This window comes from Nothobranchius furzeri, chromosome 2 (genome assembly GCF_043380555.1).
Source record: "Nothobranchius furzeri strain GRZ-AD chromosome 2, NfurGRZ-RIMD1, whole genome shotgun sequence".
NCBI lineage: Eukaryota > Metazoa > Chordata > Actinopteri > Cyprinodontiformes > Nothobranchiidae > Nothobranchius > Nothobranchius furzeri.
In genome coordinates, this window is record NC_091742.1 from 94,030,591 (window position 1) to 94,047,514 (window position 16,924).

A 16,924-nucleotide genomic window follows, 5' to 3' on the forward strand; every position below is an offset into this window, starting at 1 on the left:
CGGTACCAGGCGGCCGCCTGCGTTTAGCAACTGTTCCAGGCCAGAAGACAGGAAAAGCAGGGCGCCCACTCACGGACACTTATGCTACCTGTCAATCAAATCTACTTATTCTTCATTTCAAGCATTTAAAGTGCATCTTTAATGTTCTTTAAAATGGTAAAAAAAAATACTAATCTAAGGTCAAAATGTTACTTAGATCCAGGTTTTCAGATAACTAGAAGGTGTTTAAAAATACTAAATGAAAGGAAGTGGGCAGGCTTCCCTTAAAAAGGCGTGGTTTTGGAGTCACGTGACTCATCACGTATCTCAAGGAAAACTCAGAGGAAGACGTGCTCGACTCCAGTTATTTTAGTTGCTGAGGTAACACAGATTCAGCTAGTTCAACTATGGTTAAAGGCCCAATGTGTGATATTTCATCTTATAAGTTATCAAATTTCTTGTATCACATTCTCAAATTTGTTTTTTTTAATGATAATTCAAACAAGCATTTATTCTAAGCATTATTATTAGCTTTATATTTTAATATTTTAGACAAAAGAAGCAGACCGGTGCTCCATATGGCATGCGCCATCTTAAAATACAGTGATCTTTTAGGGACATACAACATATTAAGCTTCGCATATGATGTTTGCGTTTTTAAATGATGTAACCTCAAAGAAACAGCAGGGGGCAGAAGTGCGCCTTGTAAGCATGCAGTCTGACAAAGTAACTAAGAAGAAGAAGAAACTAGCCACACCGTACTTCTAGCGATGGAGGATCACACATATTCTACAAGCAAACTTGAGAAACGGGATAGTTTGTCTCATCCAAGTAAAAGAAAAAGGATTTTGAAAAGTGAACAAGACTCTCTCCTCATCAGCTCTTGAAAGCGCCGATCTTCTAGACTTTATTGCAGCTCTGCCTCTTCCTCTTGTGCGTGGGACGTTGCGGCTGGTTTGAGCAAATTCGGCTCCTTCATCTTGGGATGCTTGCCCTGCTTCTGTCGCATGTCTAACACCTCTGCCTCTCTGTGCGCTGGCACACGTCTGTCCTCTCCCTCTCCCTCTCCCTCGCCCTCTTCCTCTCCCTCGTCCTCTGTCTGTCTCCACTGATGAACCATCGGATGATATCTGACTCTGTTTACGGAGAGAAAACAATTACAGACTACACTACCTTGTATATTTCCAAAATGGCAAATAGAAATATAACATTTCTCAAATAAAATGAACAAAACATTGTCATTTTTTGTAGTCAGAAGTCATCACTAACTAGCTGCCGTTTGCTATTAGCAAACATAACTGACATAAAAAAGTTTTTCTTATTCAAAACCTATTTAGATTAAATTAATAAAATAAGTTAGATGAAAACAACTAACCTGTTCGCTGACTTGAAAGCTGGAATTAGATGATGACATGCTGCCGTTTACAGCAACACGATTTTGTATTGTATTTGTTATATTTGTTAATAAAGTTTTAAATAATGATTAAAAAAAACCCTTTTTGATCCTCGGGGGCTCCAATAGCTGCAATACCGACTCTAAACTGCGTGGTGCTAAAGAGTCGGATCTTTTTACTATGATTTCTGTGAATTTCACACACGGGGCCTTTAATGTGTGTATGCTGGGGTTGTACAAACTCCTGTTTATCTGGACAACGTGTTCATCGATTTCCACAACAGAAAATTTAAATGAGAAGCACAGAGATCATATAAACATCAGGGAACACATGAGCTGACTGGAAAGGGGAGGAGACTCCCCATATGCCTAAAGCAAGCCGTTTCTTAAAGGGACTTTACGGAGTTTCGAATTTTTATGCTAGCGATTGCCCCCTCAGGCCAAAAGCATAACGGCAGCTTCAATAGTAGGCTCGTGCACGAGGCGCACATGCTGTACGTGCACACTCCTTAACGAAAATAACAGCTGAGACGAAGCTCTGTGAAGCTGACGGGGGTCAGCTTCACAGAGCTCTGATAGCTGACAGTCCCTTGTGTGTGTGTGTGTGTGTATGTGTGTGTGTGTGTGTGGGTGTGGGTGTGGGGGGGGAGGACAGAGGGCAGGAGAACGCACAGCTAATTAAATAAATAATGTGGTTCTGTACCTTTCTCTTCAGCACAGCCGACAAAGGTTTAAGATGGGTCAGTCCTCCTGCATGCTCAGATCATTCCCTTCCCTTGCTTGAAAAATTGTTCCAAAATGAAAGTTGAACCCACATCTTTTTTATCTGTGAATTCAATGCCGTTCGACGAGTCTCAAATAAAAATGTGGGCATCTTACTGTAAAAAAATACACCATTAATGTAAAAAAGAAACTCTAAAAAAACTGTGTTCTCACCCAGAATCAAACCCAGGACTCCTGCACTGTCGTCTAACTAGATGAGCTAAACCACAACTGACGTTTTGGTATCTGTAATATTTATATCCTTGATTACAGCTAAAACAAGGTTCAAAGAGCGGTTCAGAGCGAAAATGGCTATTTTGTTGCTAATTTGCAGGAAATATCTAGAAGAAAGTAGCTAAGGGTCCTCAGAAATGTAGCTAGGTTCATCACTAGGTGTTAGGAACAGCGATAAAGTCGCTGAGTTGGCACTACCTCACTCTCTGCTGCTAAAGCTACGGATAGCAAATGCTACGGGCGATGCCTGAGCGTGAACGCGCATGAAGCAGCCTGCTCGACCCGAGCATCTCTTTTTCTGTGATTTTACAGAAAAACAGGCAATCACAGTAAAAATGCCAGGGCTCATTCTACAGGACCAGGGCATTGCAGGAGAATGTATGAAGAAGAAATGTATTATTTCTATACATGTTTTGGCTGTCAAACTTCCTTATAGTCCCTTTAAAGTCCCTTTTTGTGACATCACAGTAAGGAAAGCCATCATAGAACCCCACCCCCCCTCACCTGTGGACCCTGGAGGAGCAGCAGCTCTGGTCTCAGCCTCAGGAAACAGTGACAAAAGGAGCTGGTGTCTGTCTGGTTCTGGTCCATGGTGGTCTCTGTCCTCATCAGCAGGAGTCACAAGGGAGGTCACCGTCTCCTGCTTCAGTACAAGCTGCTCTTCATCCTGACTCATGCAGAGCTCATCTTGTTCTAGAATCTGTAAAGGTTCTGGATCGTCCTGCTCCACTTTCATCTGTAAAGGTTCTGGTCCCTCCCGTACAGGTTCTGGTTGTTCCTGGTCCAAACTGGAGGTCCTCTTCTGGTTCCAGAGCTGCTGGTCAGTCAGAACCTCCTCATCTTTGCTGACATCATGCAGTGGGAGTTCTGGACAGACAGACAGACCAAACAAAAAGATGAATCATGTGAAAATAAGGCAAGGCAGCTTTATTTATATAGCACATTTCAAACACGGGCAAATCAATGTGCTTTACAGTTAGCATTAAAGGGCACAACAACAACAACAAACATGAGAACACAAATAAAAAATATAATTTAGAGCTAAAATGAAAAGAAATAGTGAAAATACAAAATAATTTGCTGGGTGAAATTTTATTGCTGGCGGGCCGGGTCTGGCTGACAGATGTGATTTGGGTCTTGGTTGTCTTATTTGTTGGAGTACACATTTTGTATCGGTGTTCTGTTTATGTGGGCTTTACCTCAAAAGAACCTTGAAATCTCATCTCTAAACAAATCCTATTTCACAAACCAGGAAAATAAATAGACCGACAGATAGACAATGTACACTGAACAAAAATATAAACGCAACACCTTTGTTTTTGCTCCCATTTTTCATGAGATGGACTTAAAGATCTAAAAGTCATTCCAGATACACAATATTACCATTTCTCTCAAACATTCAATTCAATTCAAAAATACTTTATTAATCCCAGAGGGAAATTGATTGCTGTAGTAGCTCAGAATAATAATAATAATCAAGTCATCAAAGAGTTGTTGTATATTACAATGGCTGTTGGCAGGAAGGATCTCCAGTAGCGGTCAGTGTTGCAGCGAAACTGAAGAAGCCTCTGACTGAAGACACTCTTCCGTTGTTGGACAGCCTTGTGAAGAGAATGCTCAGGGTTGTCCATAATGTTCTTGATTCTCTGGAGAATCCTTCTTTGCATGATCTCCTCCAGTGGTTCCACAGTCGTCCCCAGAACAGAACCAGCCTTTTTTATTAGGCTGTTGAGCCTTTTCAGGTCCCTGCTTCTGATGCAGCTACCCCAACAGACGATGGCTGAAGAGATTACACTCTCAACAACAGACTTGTAGAAGATCTGCAGCATCTTGCTACAGACATTGAAGGACCTAAGCGTCCTCAAGAAGTGCAGTCTGCTGTGCCCCTTCTTGTAAACGGCTTCGCTGTTCTTTCTCCAGTCCAGTCTGTTGTCCAGGTGAACTCCAAGGTGTTTGTATTCCTCAACCACCTCCACTTCTTCTCCCATGATGGAAACAGTGTTTAACTCCACCCTGTTTCTTCTGAAGTCTAAAATCATCTCCTTTGTTTTGTTCACGTTCAAGGTCAGATGATTGTTTCCACACCATGCCACAAAGCGCTCCACCAGCTCTCTGTACTCAGCTTCCTGTCCATCTCTGATACACCCGACAACTGCAGAGTCATCTGAGTATTTCTGTAGATGACAGGTCTCTGACTTGTACTGGAAGTCTGAGGTGTACAGGGTGAAAAGGAATGGTGAGAGTACAGTCCCCTGTGGTGCTCCAATGTTACTGATCGCCTGGTTTGATGTGCAGTTCTTCAGCCTCACAAACTGTGGTCTGTTTGTCAGGTAGTCTTTAATCCAGGCGATAGTTGAGGCCCCCACCTGTGTCTTCTGGAGTTTCTGGCAAAGTACATCAGGCTGGATTGTATTAAATGCACTGGAGAAATCTAAGAACATGACCCTCACAGTGCTGCCTGCTTTGTCCAGATGACAGTGGGTTGGTTGAAGCAGCTGGATGATGGCATCTTCAACTCCAACTCCATGGAGATAAGCAAACTGCAGCGGGTCCTGATATGTTCTAGTTTGCTTATTCAGGTGGACCAACAGGAGTCTCTCCAGGACCTTCATGATGTGGGATGTCAGGGCAACCGGTCTGTAGTCATCATTGACTGATGGGCGAGTTTTCTTTGGAACTGGAACAAGGCAGGATGTCTTCCACAGGACTGGAACCTTCTCCTGGGCCAGGCTGAGGTTGAAGAGGTGCTGCAGAATCCCACAGAGCTGCTCTGCACAGGCCTTCAGTACTCTGGGGCTGACACCATCTGGACCTGCAGCCTTGTTCCTGTTCAGTCTCTCCAGCTGCCTCTTCACCTGACTTCTAGAGACAGATAGGTGGGAGGGGGAGGTAACTGGGGCAGCAGCATCTCCTGACTTGGTTGAAGATGGATTTATAGAACCACAAGAGTCCATGACTGCGTTAGAGGACAAAAGAGCTGGCGTGTGACAGGAAAATGTTGGATCAGAGGAGGATGGGATGTCTGATTGGCTGGGGACAGGCGAGAAGGATGCCGGGTTTGTTCCTGAACTGAACCTATTGAAGAACTTGTTCAGTTCATTGGCTGTGTCCAGGCTGCCATCTGTGCAATCCTTCCTCTGCTTGAAGCCTGTGATCTTCTTCATCCCTGACCAGACATCTCTGATATTGTTCCTCTGTAGGTTGTTCTCCAGCTTCTTCCTGTATGCCTCCTTGCTGTCTCTGATCTTGATCTTCAGTTGCTTCTGTATACTCCTCAATAATTCCCTGTCTCCCTCCTTGAAGGCTCTTTTTTTCTCATTTAGCAGATTCTTCAGTTCACTGGTGATCCAGGGTTTGTTATTAGCGAAGCATCTCACTGTTCTGGTGGGTATTATATTGTCCACACAGAAGTTTATATAATCAGTGACACATCCAGTCATGGCATTGATGTCCTCTTCATGTCCGTGGCAGAGAGTCATCCAATCTGTGGTCTCAAAACAACTCTGCAGGGCTTCTTCAGCGTCCTGTGACCATTTTCTCACAGTTCTTCTTGTCACAGGTTGCCTCTGAACAAGTGGTTTGTATTCCGAGCAGAGAAAAACAAGATTGTGATCTGATTGTCCCAGAGGAGGTCTTGTTTTGGACATGTATGCATTCTTTACATTTGCATAACACAGATCCAATGTCTTGTTTTCTCTGGTGGAGCAGCTGACAAACTGTTGAAATGTTGGAAGTGTAGCAGAGAGTGAGGCATGATTAAAATCACCAGATATAGCCACAAATGCATTGGGGTGCTGGGTTTGTAGCTTAGCAACAACGGAACTGATGGCATTACATGCATTTTCAGCAATGGCTGAAGGTGGAATATAAACGGTTGCCAAGACAACACTGGTGAATTCTCTTGGCAAATAATATGGGCGACAACTTACTACCAAGAGTTCAACATCTGGGCTGCAGAGACGACATTTCACTGAAACATGACCTGGATGGCACCATCTGTTGTTGACAAGCACTGCCACTCCACCTCCTTTTCTTTTCCCGCTCCTCTTCAGATCTCTGTCTGCTCGTACAGTCAGAAATCCTGGCAGAGAAACGCTGGAATCGGGGATATGGTCCTGCAGCCACGTCTCACTGAAACACATAACACTGCACTGCCGATACTCTGGCTGAGTCCTTGAAAGGGCTTGGAGTTCATCCATCTTGTTGGCCAGTGATCTCACATTGCCCATTATGATTGATGGCAGAGATGGTTTGAATTTCCTCTTTCTCTGTCTCCGTTTTGCTCCCACTCTGGACCCACGCTTCTTGCGTTTTAGCTCATTTGGGATTTGTGGCTTCAGTTGAGGTATTATTTCAGCCTTCCCAATGTTAAGCAGCTGCTCCCGATTGTAAACCAGCTTGTTGCCATGGTTACGCATCATAACAAATGCTCAAAAAGTGAAAAATGAGCAGTCTAAATGTGTGATAGTGAGCACTTCTGCTTTGCTGAGATAATCCATCCCACCTCACAGGTGTGCCACATCAAGATGCTGATCTGACATCATGAGTAGTGCACAGGTGTACCTTGTACTGCCCACAATAAAAGGCCACCCTGGAATGTGCAGTTTTTTGCTTTATTGGGGGTCTGAGGACTCAGAACCAGTCAGTATCTGGTGTGACCACCATTTGCCTCATGCAGTGCAACACATCTTCACATAGAGTTTATCAGATTGTCAATTGTGGCCTGTGGAATGTTGGTCCACTCCTCTTCAATGGCTGTGTGAAGTTGTTGGATATTAGTGGGAACTGGTACACGCTGTCAAATAAGCCGGTCAAGCACATCTCAAACATGCTCAATGGGTGACATGTCCGGTGAGTATGCTGGCCATGCAAGAACTGGGACATTTTCAGCTTCCAAGAATTGTGTACAGATCCTTGCAACATGGGGCCGTGCATTTTCTTGCTGAAACATGAGGTGATGTTCATGGATGTACGGCACAACAATGGGCCTCAGGATCTCATCACGGTATCTCTGTGCATTCAAAATGCCATCAATGAAATGCACCTGTGTTCTTCGTCCATAACAGATGCCTGCCCATTCCATAACCCCACCACCACCATGGGCCACTCGATCCACAACACTGACATCAGCAAAGTGCTCACCCACACGACGCCACACACGCTGTCTGCCATCTGCCCTGAACAAGGTAAACCGAGATTCATCCGTGAAGAGAACACCTCTCCAACGTGCCAGACGCCTTTGAATGTGAGCATTTGCCCACTCAAGTCTGTTACGGCGACGAGCTGGAGCCAGGTCAAGACCCCGATGAGGACGACGAGTATGCAGTTGAACTTCCCTTAGATGGTTTCTGATAGTTTGTGCAGAGACAGTTTGGTTATGCAAACCAATTGTTTCAGCAGCTGTCTGAGTGGTTGGTCTCAGACGATCTTGGAGGTGAACCTGCGGGCGGGCGGACGGACAGACAGATAGATAGAATATAATAATAGGCTATGTATACTTTAGCTTACAATTAGATGTGTTATTTATGAACGATTAAATGATTTGTGGAGTGAAATAACAGGAATTTCTGGGCCAAACCCATTCTATTTCATAGACACATCTTTGGCATTTATAACAAATGAAACCTTTTGAAAATCAGTTGAAAATTGAGCAAGTTAGAGTTATTTAAATAGTACATGCACCATACACCCCAATGTCAAGAAAGGGGGAAGCTGTCTGACGTAAGATGGCCGCCACGTTGCATCCCATTGGAGAACAGCGCGGATGAGTCATCTAGTGTTTATATGCATATCTATGTCTTGGTCTGCCTGAGTGTTTGCGGCTCCCGGGTCAGAGGGTTTAAGACTTGTGGTGTCTGCCTGATCAATCCCGGTGGCTGTCTGGTGGCATCTGGGTCCCTGGGCTCTGCTGGGTCCCTGGCAAGGGGGTGGTCGCCCCTGGGTCCCAGGTCGCTAGGTTCCGGGATCGGCCGGCTGGGGGGTGGGAGGCTGCGGGCGGGCCTGTGGGCTTTCCGCTGATATCTCCCGGGACTCTGCCGGCTGCTGGTTGTGGCCCCCAGGGGCAATCCTCTGCGCCTCTCGAGGGGGGCAAGGGCTTTTCTGGTCACAGTCTCCTTTGGGTCCCTGTGCTCTGGGGCAGCTCCTGGATCTCTGGGACTTGGAGCTCCTTCCATCTCCTACACATCTTTGGGGTGCAGATCTGTGGTCCCTCACACTCTATTGGACGCTCCTATAGAGAAACCTTACATAAACAAGCGCATGTACGCACACAGGTGCTCACATGGTGCTCTCATAAGTATGGGCTAGGGCATCTTCAACACATGTCTTAAGGCTGTGGTTGACACTTAATATACTGTGATTTATTATCGTGTGATTGTTCAGTAAAACAATGTTGTATTTATATTTCTTCATCAAGGTGACGCAGTGATAGCTTGCTCCTGTTGTATTGTTGTGTGTCGTTTTTCTCTTTCTGCAGGTCTAGAAGCAGACTCTTGTTCATCATTGATTGTTTATTTTCATTTGGGCATAGCAGTCTCTGGACGGAATTAACTGAAGGACCATCAAAGTCTGAGGGGTCACGCCAAGGTCACACGCTTTCTGCTCCACAGGTACATTACAGTCATGTTTGTTTTTAAACTAGTGACTGGTGAAATTACATCTCTGCATTTGGCCCATCCCCGTGGGGAGCATGAGCTGCAGCTGTGGCCGGAACTATTTGGTGTTTTTTCCCCAGGTCTATTTTCTCCAGAAGACTGAACTTCTTGGTGATGAGACACAATCAGAGCCAACAGAGTTTTAATGACGTCTGGAAACGAACACAGAGCTGTTTACTGGCTGGAACCTGGATTTTTGTTAGTTTATGGATAAACTTACACAGACCTGATGACACGTTCAGCCTGATCTCTGATGTCACCCACAGACTGAATGATGAGATAACCACAATCATCTTTCCTTGTTTCGTTAAAGTAAAACATAAATCCACGTGCAGGGTTGTCGGAAACGCTGTTTCTGGCCGGTGCGCGCTCCCGACGTACTGGATACAAATTGTATTAACGGGGGAAACTACACTGGTACGACAGAGGCACTAACCTTTTTACATTTCAAGCACTGGTTTCATACCTATTCTGTGTAAGTTGATCTGTGGTTTCCAGCTGATCTCCAGCAGTCTGCGCTGACGATCGATCTCTTCCTCGTAGCGGACGATGGTTTGTTCAAACTCGGAGAATATTTCTGCAGCAGCAGCAGTTAGCCGCTCTCTGATAAACTCTCTCAGAGATTGAGCTGAAGACATTGTTGCTGCAGAGCCTCAGAGGTTCACCTCGCACACCCACACAACAAGCTAACGCTGCTAACAATTTCCGGATTCTTCGTGCGTGACAGCGTCAAGGTAGAACATGAAACATGAGCGTCTCTTCCTTCTGTCTTTGAACAACTCTGATGCTTTAATTTTGATAGGGTACTTCCTGTGTAAAAAGCTTCAGGCTGGAATCAGCTGATCCAGGTTCAGTAGAACATCAGCAGCTTGACTATTTGGGTTCTGGGGCGTTTTGATGGAACTTTTAAGAAGTTTGAGTAAAATAACATCAAACGGCTTCATCAACTGAGATCAAACAACAAAGCATCCAGTCGGTCTCAGCTTCTTCTGATGATTATCTGGGAAATTTACCACAAGTTATGTGCTTTATTAGTCCCATTCTGAACACATAGGTGTTTTATTCTGTTCCAGCAAGTGGCGCTAGTGCACCTTTACGCTGGTCACCGACCACCAGAAGAAGCCGAAACCGGAAGCTGCTGGCAGAGCTAATAAAGTTAAAAAAAAAAAAGCTTGTTGTTCTGGTGTGTGAGGAGAATATTGGCTGTGTCTAAATTCAGGGTCTGCATCCTTCGTCGGCCGGTTACGTCACAGCGCAGCGACTAGGCCTGTCCCAATTCGAAAACTCCTTAAAATGCGGTCAACGAGTCCAGCCTTCTTTACGCCTGTATGAAGGATGGGTCCGAGACAGGAGCGATTTGTGGCAGCGGCAGCACGAGTGGCACTTCCGGTGGCACTCCCCGACACTTCCGGGTGGTGCCACGGCTTTTAGTGGCACCTGCCACGGCCCCTGCCACAGCTGCCACGACACCTGCCAGAGAAATGATTGGCTCTGCCAGCCTGGAGCAGCACCTCTGGCAGATCGGAGTGTCATCTCCTTGCCAGACAGAGCTGCCACTACTACAGATAACACAATAATTGCAGCACTTATTGCATCATCTGCCTCATTGTGCCAACGTATTTTTTTTTACTTTATTAGCAAAACCAAAACAAACAAGGCTGTCACCAAAAATATTTGAAATATTTCGAGCGGTTTACAAATACATTTCCCAGTCACTCCATGCATATACAGTGTAATGCAATCAGAAGTTAATGCATTTATTTTTTCCATCATTTTATTGCTCCCCCAGACGAATCCGTGGCAGCTCTAGTGGCAGATCCACTGACACTTCCGGGTTGAAGACCCAGTATCGGCACATGTGTCCTCAGGACACCATCCAGGGTGCGTCTCTGACTCTTAGCTGGCTCTGTCTGCCATCCTGGCTGGCTGTCTGGTCCACACGTTCCTCCCTTTAAATAAAACCTGTCCTGCCTGCGTCTGTTCATTAATTGGCAGTCCAGGCAACACTCTGCCACAGGTGAAGATGATTGGGGTGATTATAACACAGAATGAAACACAATGTTGCACCAAACAAACTAAAAACACGCCATCAATAAAAACATGCACATCAGAATAAATACAAGTAAAACATGCAATATAGAATATAACATAAGTGCAACATTACCACTCTGTGACATATGATGCTGTGCTGCCTCTCAATGGAAACAAGGATGCAGCACAGCATTCACATCTTAGTGCCCACAAATTGTGGCTTACAGGGCAGGGAATGGTGGCTCATGGGCCAGAAGCAACACTGATCTGTGTTAAAGGACTACTACCAGACATACAAAACTAATACCTCCCATGGAAAAACTACATGGTTACCTTTTAGTACTCTTGTATTTCCTTCTGTCCCATGTGAACTCTTATGTGTTTGTTTAAATTAGTCTTTTAGCTAATTCTTTGCTCACAGGCAAATGATTTCTGTCCTGTGTGAACCCTCATGTAACTGAATAAAGTCCTTCTATAGCAAAATTTTTGTCCACAGAACTAACAAGAAAATGGCTACTGTCCTGGGTGGACTCTCGTGCAAAAATTTGCTAAAAATATTTGTCTACAGTGCTCACAGGAAGAAGGTATTTATTCTGTGTGGACACTCATGTGACGGTTTAAATGTGACTTTTGGCTAAACCTTTGTCCACAGACCTCACAGGGAAAAGGCTTCTGTCCTGTGTGGACTCTTGTGTGGCTGTTTAAATTTTCTTTTTGGCTAAATATTTGTCCACAGAACTCACAAGGAAAAGGCTTCTGTCCTGTATGAACTCTCATGTGACGGTTTAAAGTTGTCTTCTGGCTAAATCTTTGTCCACAGAGCTCACAGGGAAAAGGCTTCAGTCCTGTGTGGATCCTCATGTGATTATTTAAATGTGACTTTCGGCTAAAAACGCGTCCACACATCTGACAGCAAAAAGTTTTTTTCCCTGTGTGGACGCTCATGTGATTGTTTAAATGTGACTTTTGGCTAAATCTTTGTCCACAGAGCTCACAGGGAAAAGGCTTCTGTCCTGTGTGGACTCTCAAGTGAGTGTTTAAATTAGCCTTTTGGCTAAATCTTTGTCCACAGAGCTCACAAGGAAAAGGTTTCAGTCCTGTGTGGACTTTCATGTGACTATTTAAACATGTCTTTTGGCTAAAACTTCGACAGCGCTCACAGGAAAAAGGTTTCTGTCCTGTGTGACTGTTTAAATCCGATTTTTTACCAAATCTTATGCCACAGTCGTTACAACTAAATGACTCTGGTTCTTTCTGAACTCTCCTAAACAAGTCTTTATGTTGCTTTACTCTAACACATTTCTTATTAACCAAACAGCTTGAAGAACTTATTGCAAAATGTCTCATGACTCTCACATGTTTCTGGAGAAAGCACTTGTGCAGAAACTTTTTTCCACACTCAGGGCAACTAAATGATTTGTTGACAGTCTTAATATCTGAATCAGAAGTCCTAATTTCATTCCACTGATTGTCTTCATCTTTGTTTTTTGTTTCAGCCCAAGAGTCCAACAGCCCAGAGTCTAGATTCACTTCATCATCATCATCCTCTTCACTTACTTCAGTCTCTGAAGAATCAGATGTTTGTTCATGAGGGTTCAGATCTGAGTTCCTGCTAGTTACTGCTCCTCCACCAGTTTCTGCTGCCATCTGGTCAGCTGAGCTGCTGGTTGGAACATCTCTGTCTTCTATTTGCTGCTGATGAAGCTGTGAGACCAGAGGTTTCTGTTCATCATCCTCACTCTTTAAAGAAACAACAGTGACTGGAAACCTTGCTACATCAGTCTCCTCCTTCAAATGGAGATGCTCTCCCTCCAGACTGGTCCAGAGTTCCTTGTGTTCCTCCTTTATGTGGAGGCGTTCTGGGTCCTGCTGGTCCATAACAGTACTCTGATCTTCAGGAACTTCTTTTTTCACCAGCATCACCTGTTGAACATGTGTAGGAAACAGAGAAACACATGATGTGAACTGCAGACGACCCTAACTTTATATTCATACATGCAACAGTTATTGGCTACATGATCTGGGAAAAAGAGAACAATAACAATGACTTAATTTAGAGAATAGCATGTTTTTATTTACTTTTATGGGTGAGTGGTGTTTTTAACTAGATGATGCACAGATGGAGAGACGCACACAGAGTGTCAGAAAGGTTTTTACATTTGAACTTCTGTTCAGGCAGTGGAGCGTTGCAAAACAATTCCCCTCGAGGACAACAGAGAGAGTAGCGCTTTTCGGTGGTATCCTGCCACCATAACACTCATGTCCACGATAGTGTATTTACTAATGTGTTTATATACTTCAGAGGCTGTATCACACGGACAAAAGTGTCTTTCAATCTCCTCCACCTCCGCATTTCATTTCATTTATTTATAAAGCCCCTACTGCGACCAATGCAGACGCCCAAGGTGCTGAACACAACACAATCAAAACATAAAACCATCAGAATAAAATATAACAATCGTAAAACCAACATAAAATCCTGAAAAAAAATTAAGAGGCCGGGGCCTCGAAACCAGGTGAAATTTGATAATCCTGGAATGCCTCGACAAAAATGGGTCTTAAGGTGAGTCTTAAACACCCAATGAGGGTGACTGACGCACCACCAAAGGCAACTGGTTCCAAAGTGCAGGCGCCAACACAGAGAACGCATGCGGCTTCATGCGGTAGCCACCTCTAAACCCACGTTTCCGGTCATTTCCGTCCAGGTTTGCCCCATATTTTATACTCCTTCAGTGCACGGGTGAATAAACTAGTGATGCATCGATGTGAATTTTTGGGCCGATACCAAAAGTTGATATTAATATCACTGCTATGATATTAATCACCATAGCTCTGCGGCACCAGAACAACAACAAGCTAGCTCTGCTAGCAGCTTCCAGTTTCTGCTTCTTCATGCGTCTGATCAATCAGGAAACCTGTGTAACGCTGGTCAGGACTGCACGCCAGCCTGCCTTTTACCAGCAGGTGGCATGGGGATCAGAATAAGGTTCGGCTCTAGAGTCGAAGTGTGTGAATAAAGATAACTGAACAGAACACAAATGGTCTTTGGTTCAAACAGTGTATTAAAGTTATTTACAGGTGAGAAGAAAAAAATGACAGGATAACAATTTACAAAAATGCAACTCAGTTCAAGTCCTAAGAGATCACAAGGCTTTTTGTCCTTGTGAACTCAGGTTCATTTAGTCCTTTTCCAAGTGAGGTTCATTCTGAATGGTAGCTCGCCATCCGAGGTAAAACTGAGGAAAATCCAATGAGGATGAAAACTGAAGAAAAAGAAACAAAAATATCCACCAAAAAAACCTGACCGGAGAGTAGAGATACACAAGCACAAACCTTCTGACAGCAGTTAAGCAGACTGAAGGGGTATCAGTTACCCAAAGCGCAAAGAGAATGCAGCACCAGTTTGTCTTACTTCCTGCTGATACGTGCTCTGCCCCTTTTCGGCCACAAGATGGCCGCAGTGGCTTCTGCCTCGTCTGTCTCTTGCGCAGCTGTGTGTAATCTAGCAATCACCGGTCAGCTGTTAAAGGCTGCTCTCCTGCCCACAGTCTGGGAGAAGGTCCAGGGTAGTGAAGGCTCGGAACAGTTTTTGCTGCTCTCTTCTCGCGTGTGTTGGTTGGTCTCGACTTTAGGTATTCACTTTGGTATTAGATTCGACTCTCTGGTAATCCCAACCTAGGAACGGCTATTTGACTTCGATTGTGGACTTTGCGATTTGGAAATAGGATTGGATTCGACTCTCTGGTAATCCCGATCTAGGAACGGCTAATTGACTTTGATTGTGGACTTTTACCAGCGTCCCTGCTTAACAGGGTGTCCCTCCTTAGCTTGGAGTTAGCAGTAGTGATGGGTAGATGAAGCCTCATGAAGCGTTTCAGCACATTCCCCAAATAGTATTGATACTGTGTCGACACAGTGCTGCCGTTTTGCTCTATAATGACACCTACTGGACTTTAAATATCATTGCAGGCAACATACTGGAGACAACAGACTCTGATTCAATGACCTAATCATACTTGTATACACTGTAAGCTATTGTGGGCCTACTTCATATGGTATTACTTTAAACTACTAAATTTAAAATATATACACCTCAAAATATTCTGTGAATGATACCAAGTGACAATTAAAGTGACAGTGTTGTGAATGTGATATTACCCATTTCAGTGTCATTGACTCAAAAGTTTTTTTTTTTAATACATTTTTATTCAGAAACATAAGTTTATCCAATGTGTTGGCATTTAGTCTATTATGTTTTTTGGACACTATTTCACCAGCTTTCGAAAACACGCGTTCACAGGGCACAGAAGAAGCTGGGATACACAAAAACTGTAAAGCCCGGTGGAAAAGGTTTGGGTAAGATGTCTTCCACTTCCCCCAGTATGTTAATGGATTTTCTGGTCTTGAAATGTTTCCCTCTGCTAAGTAGTGCTTGACCTCAGTGATAGAGTCAGCTGTTGCATTGGTGGTTTGTCTGCCAACCTCTTGATCAAGCTGCTGCCACAGATTATCTGAAATAATAAACAATACATAGAAATTTTTGTTTTTGTCTTCTACTCTGTATTAATACACATTAGCAACAAAACAAATGTGAAAATAAGCTGATAATACTGAACAACTTGCCTGAAGTGGGTAACTGCTCTGATGAAGGCCCAGGCTGTGGCTGCAGCACACTCCATTTTCAGGTGATTGACAGCCTCACTACACTTGGAGGAACTACGAAATCCGAGTGTTTTAAATCTGGGGTCTGAAAGCGTTGATAGGGTCATCACGCTTAATGACTCCAGATTGGAAGCAGTGTCTGTGACGCGACGTCTAAGTTGGTCATGGAGATGTGTGGCTGCTTGTGTGTGTAGATGTAAAGAGTTCCGCTAAAGTGCACAATAAAGCATTTTCATCATCGGGATGACCTTTGATCCTGAAACTCTCCTCTCCTCAGACAACTCCACTGTGGCCTGATGGAAAGGGGCCAGCACAAGAAGTGCTTCCCTTAAGATGTTGAGCTCATCAGCTGTGAGTGGAGTTAAATCTGTTTGGAGAGGCAAGAGATACCCACACTGGTTCTTTCTCATCATGTAGCCGTGACAGCATCTGATATGTGCTGTTCCAACGTGTTGGTACCTCATTGACAAGTTTCATGGTGGGCCGTCCCATCTGTTGCTGCACTTGAGCTAGCTTCTCTTTTGCTGTGGTGCTGGATCTGAAGAATGATACAATCTGCCTAGATTTGTGTTTTATGGATGGAAGTTCAGGGATCTGATCACAGGATTTTTTGACTATTAAATTTAGTTTGTGTGCAAAATGCAGATTGAATGTCGAATTTGAAGAGTTGGTGTTGCTGCCATCATGTTTGGTGCTGCGTCGGTCACAAGACACCTTACCTTGTTTGTTATGGCCCAGTCATCCTTCATGCCCCTTTTGACTTGGGCCAGATGGTCAGCAGTGTGACTTTGTGGAAAGTGTTTGACTCCCAACACAGATGTACACAACTGCATATTATCACTGACGTAGTGACAGGTAAGAGCTAAGTAAGCCTCCATGTTCACGGAGGTCCACATGTCAGCTGTTATACTCACTGCCACAGCTCGCTGTACTTCCCTTTTTACTCGTTCGAGTTCCTCCGCATGCTTTTTGGCCATCATTTCCTTAACCGTCTGAAAATGAATCAATATCAAATTAGTCTAGTACTTAACACATTAATTAGACCACCTGTCATTAAAGCAAGAAAAACATCCAGCTATGAAGTTATCTGCGTTTTGCCCTGTTGAATAGAAGGTAGGAATTTAAAACTGAATCCAGTTTTATACCCAAATGTGAGCCGACACACTGGACAGAAATTATTCAAGCATGCATGATGTTTGAATCACAAGTG

General features: G+C 44.1%; 2 protein-coding genes across 6 annotated transcripts in view; both read right to left on the minus strand.

Moving 5' to 3' along the window:
* Positions 1–10,054, minus strand: part of LOC129154584 (zinc finger protein 260-like) — a 22,210-nt gene extending 12,156 nt beyond the window's left edge. Inside the window, exons 1-2 of the mRNA XM_054734372.2 lie at positions 9,488–10,054; positions 2,873–3,235 (exon numbers count right to left, since the gene is read on the minus strand). Of these exons, the coding sequence (XP_054590347.2) occupies positions 2,873–3,235; positions 9,488–9,659 (535 nt within the window). The 5' untranslated portion in view covers positions 9,660–10,054. The remainder of the gene's footprint in view (positions 1–2,872; positions 3,236–9,487) is intronic.
* Positions 10,055–10,164: 110 nt separating this feature from the next.
* The window catches only part of LOC129154583 (zinc finger protein 84-like), a 30,327-nt gene continuing 23,567 nt past the window's right edge, over positions 10,165–16,924 (minus strand). For 3 of the 5 annotated variants that reach the window (XM_070548260.1, XM_070548262.1, XM_070548261.1), the window contains one exon: positions 10,165–16,706. In XM_070548260.1, the coding sequence (XP_070404361.1) occupies positions 11,641–12,972 (1,332 nt within the window). In that variant the 5' untranslated portion in view covers positions 12,973–16,706 and the 3' untranslated portion in view covers positions 10,165–11,640. The remainder of the gene's footprint in view (positions 16,707–16,924) is intronic. The other 2 variants (XM_070548258.1, XM_070548259.1) reach the window with 2 other exon arrangements.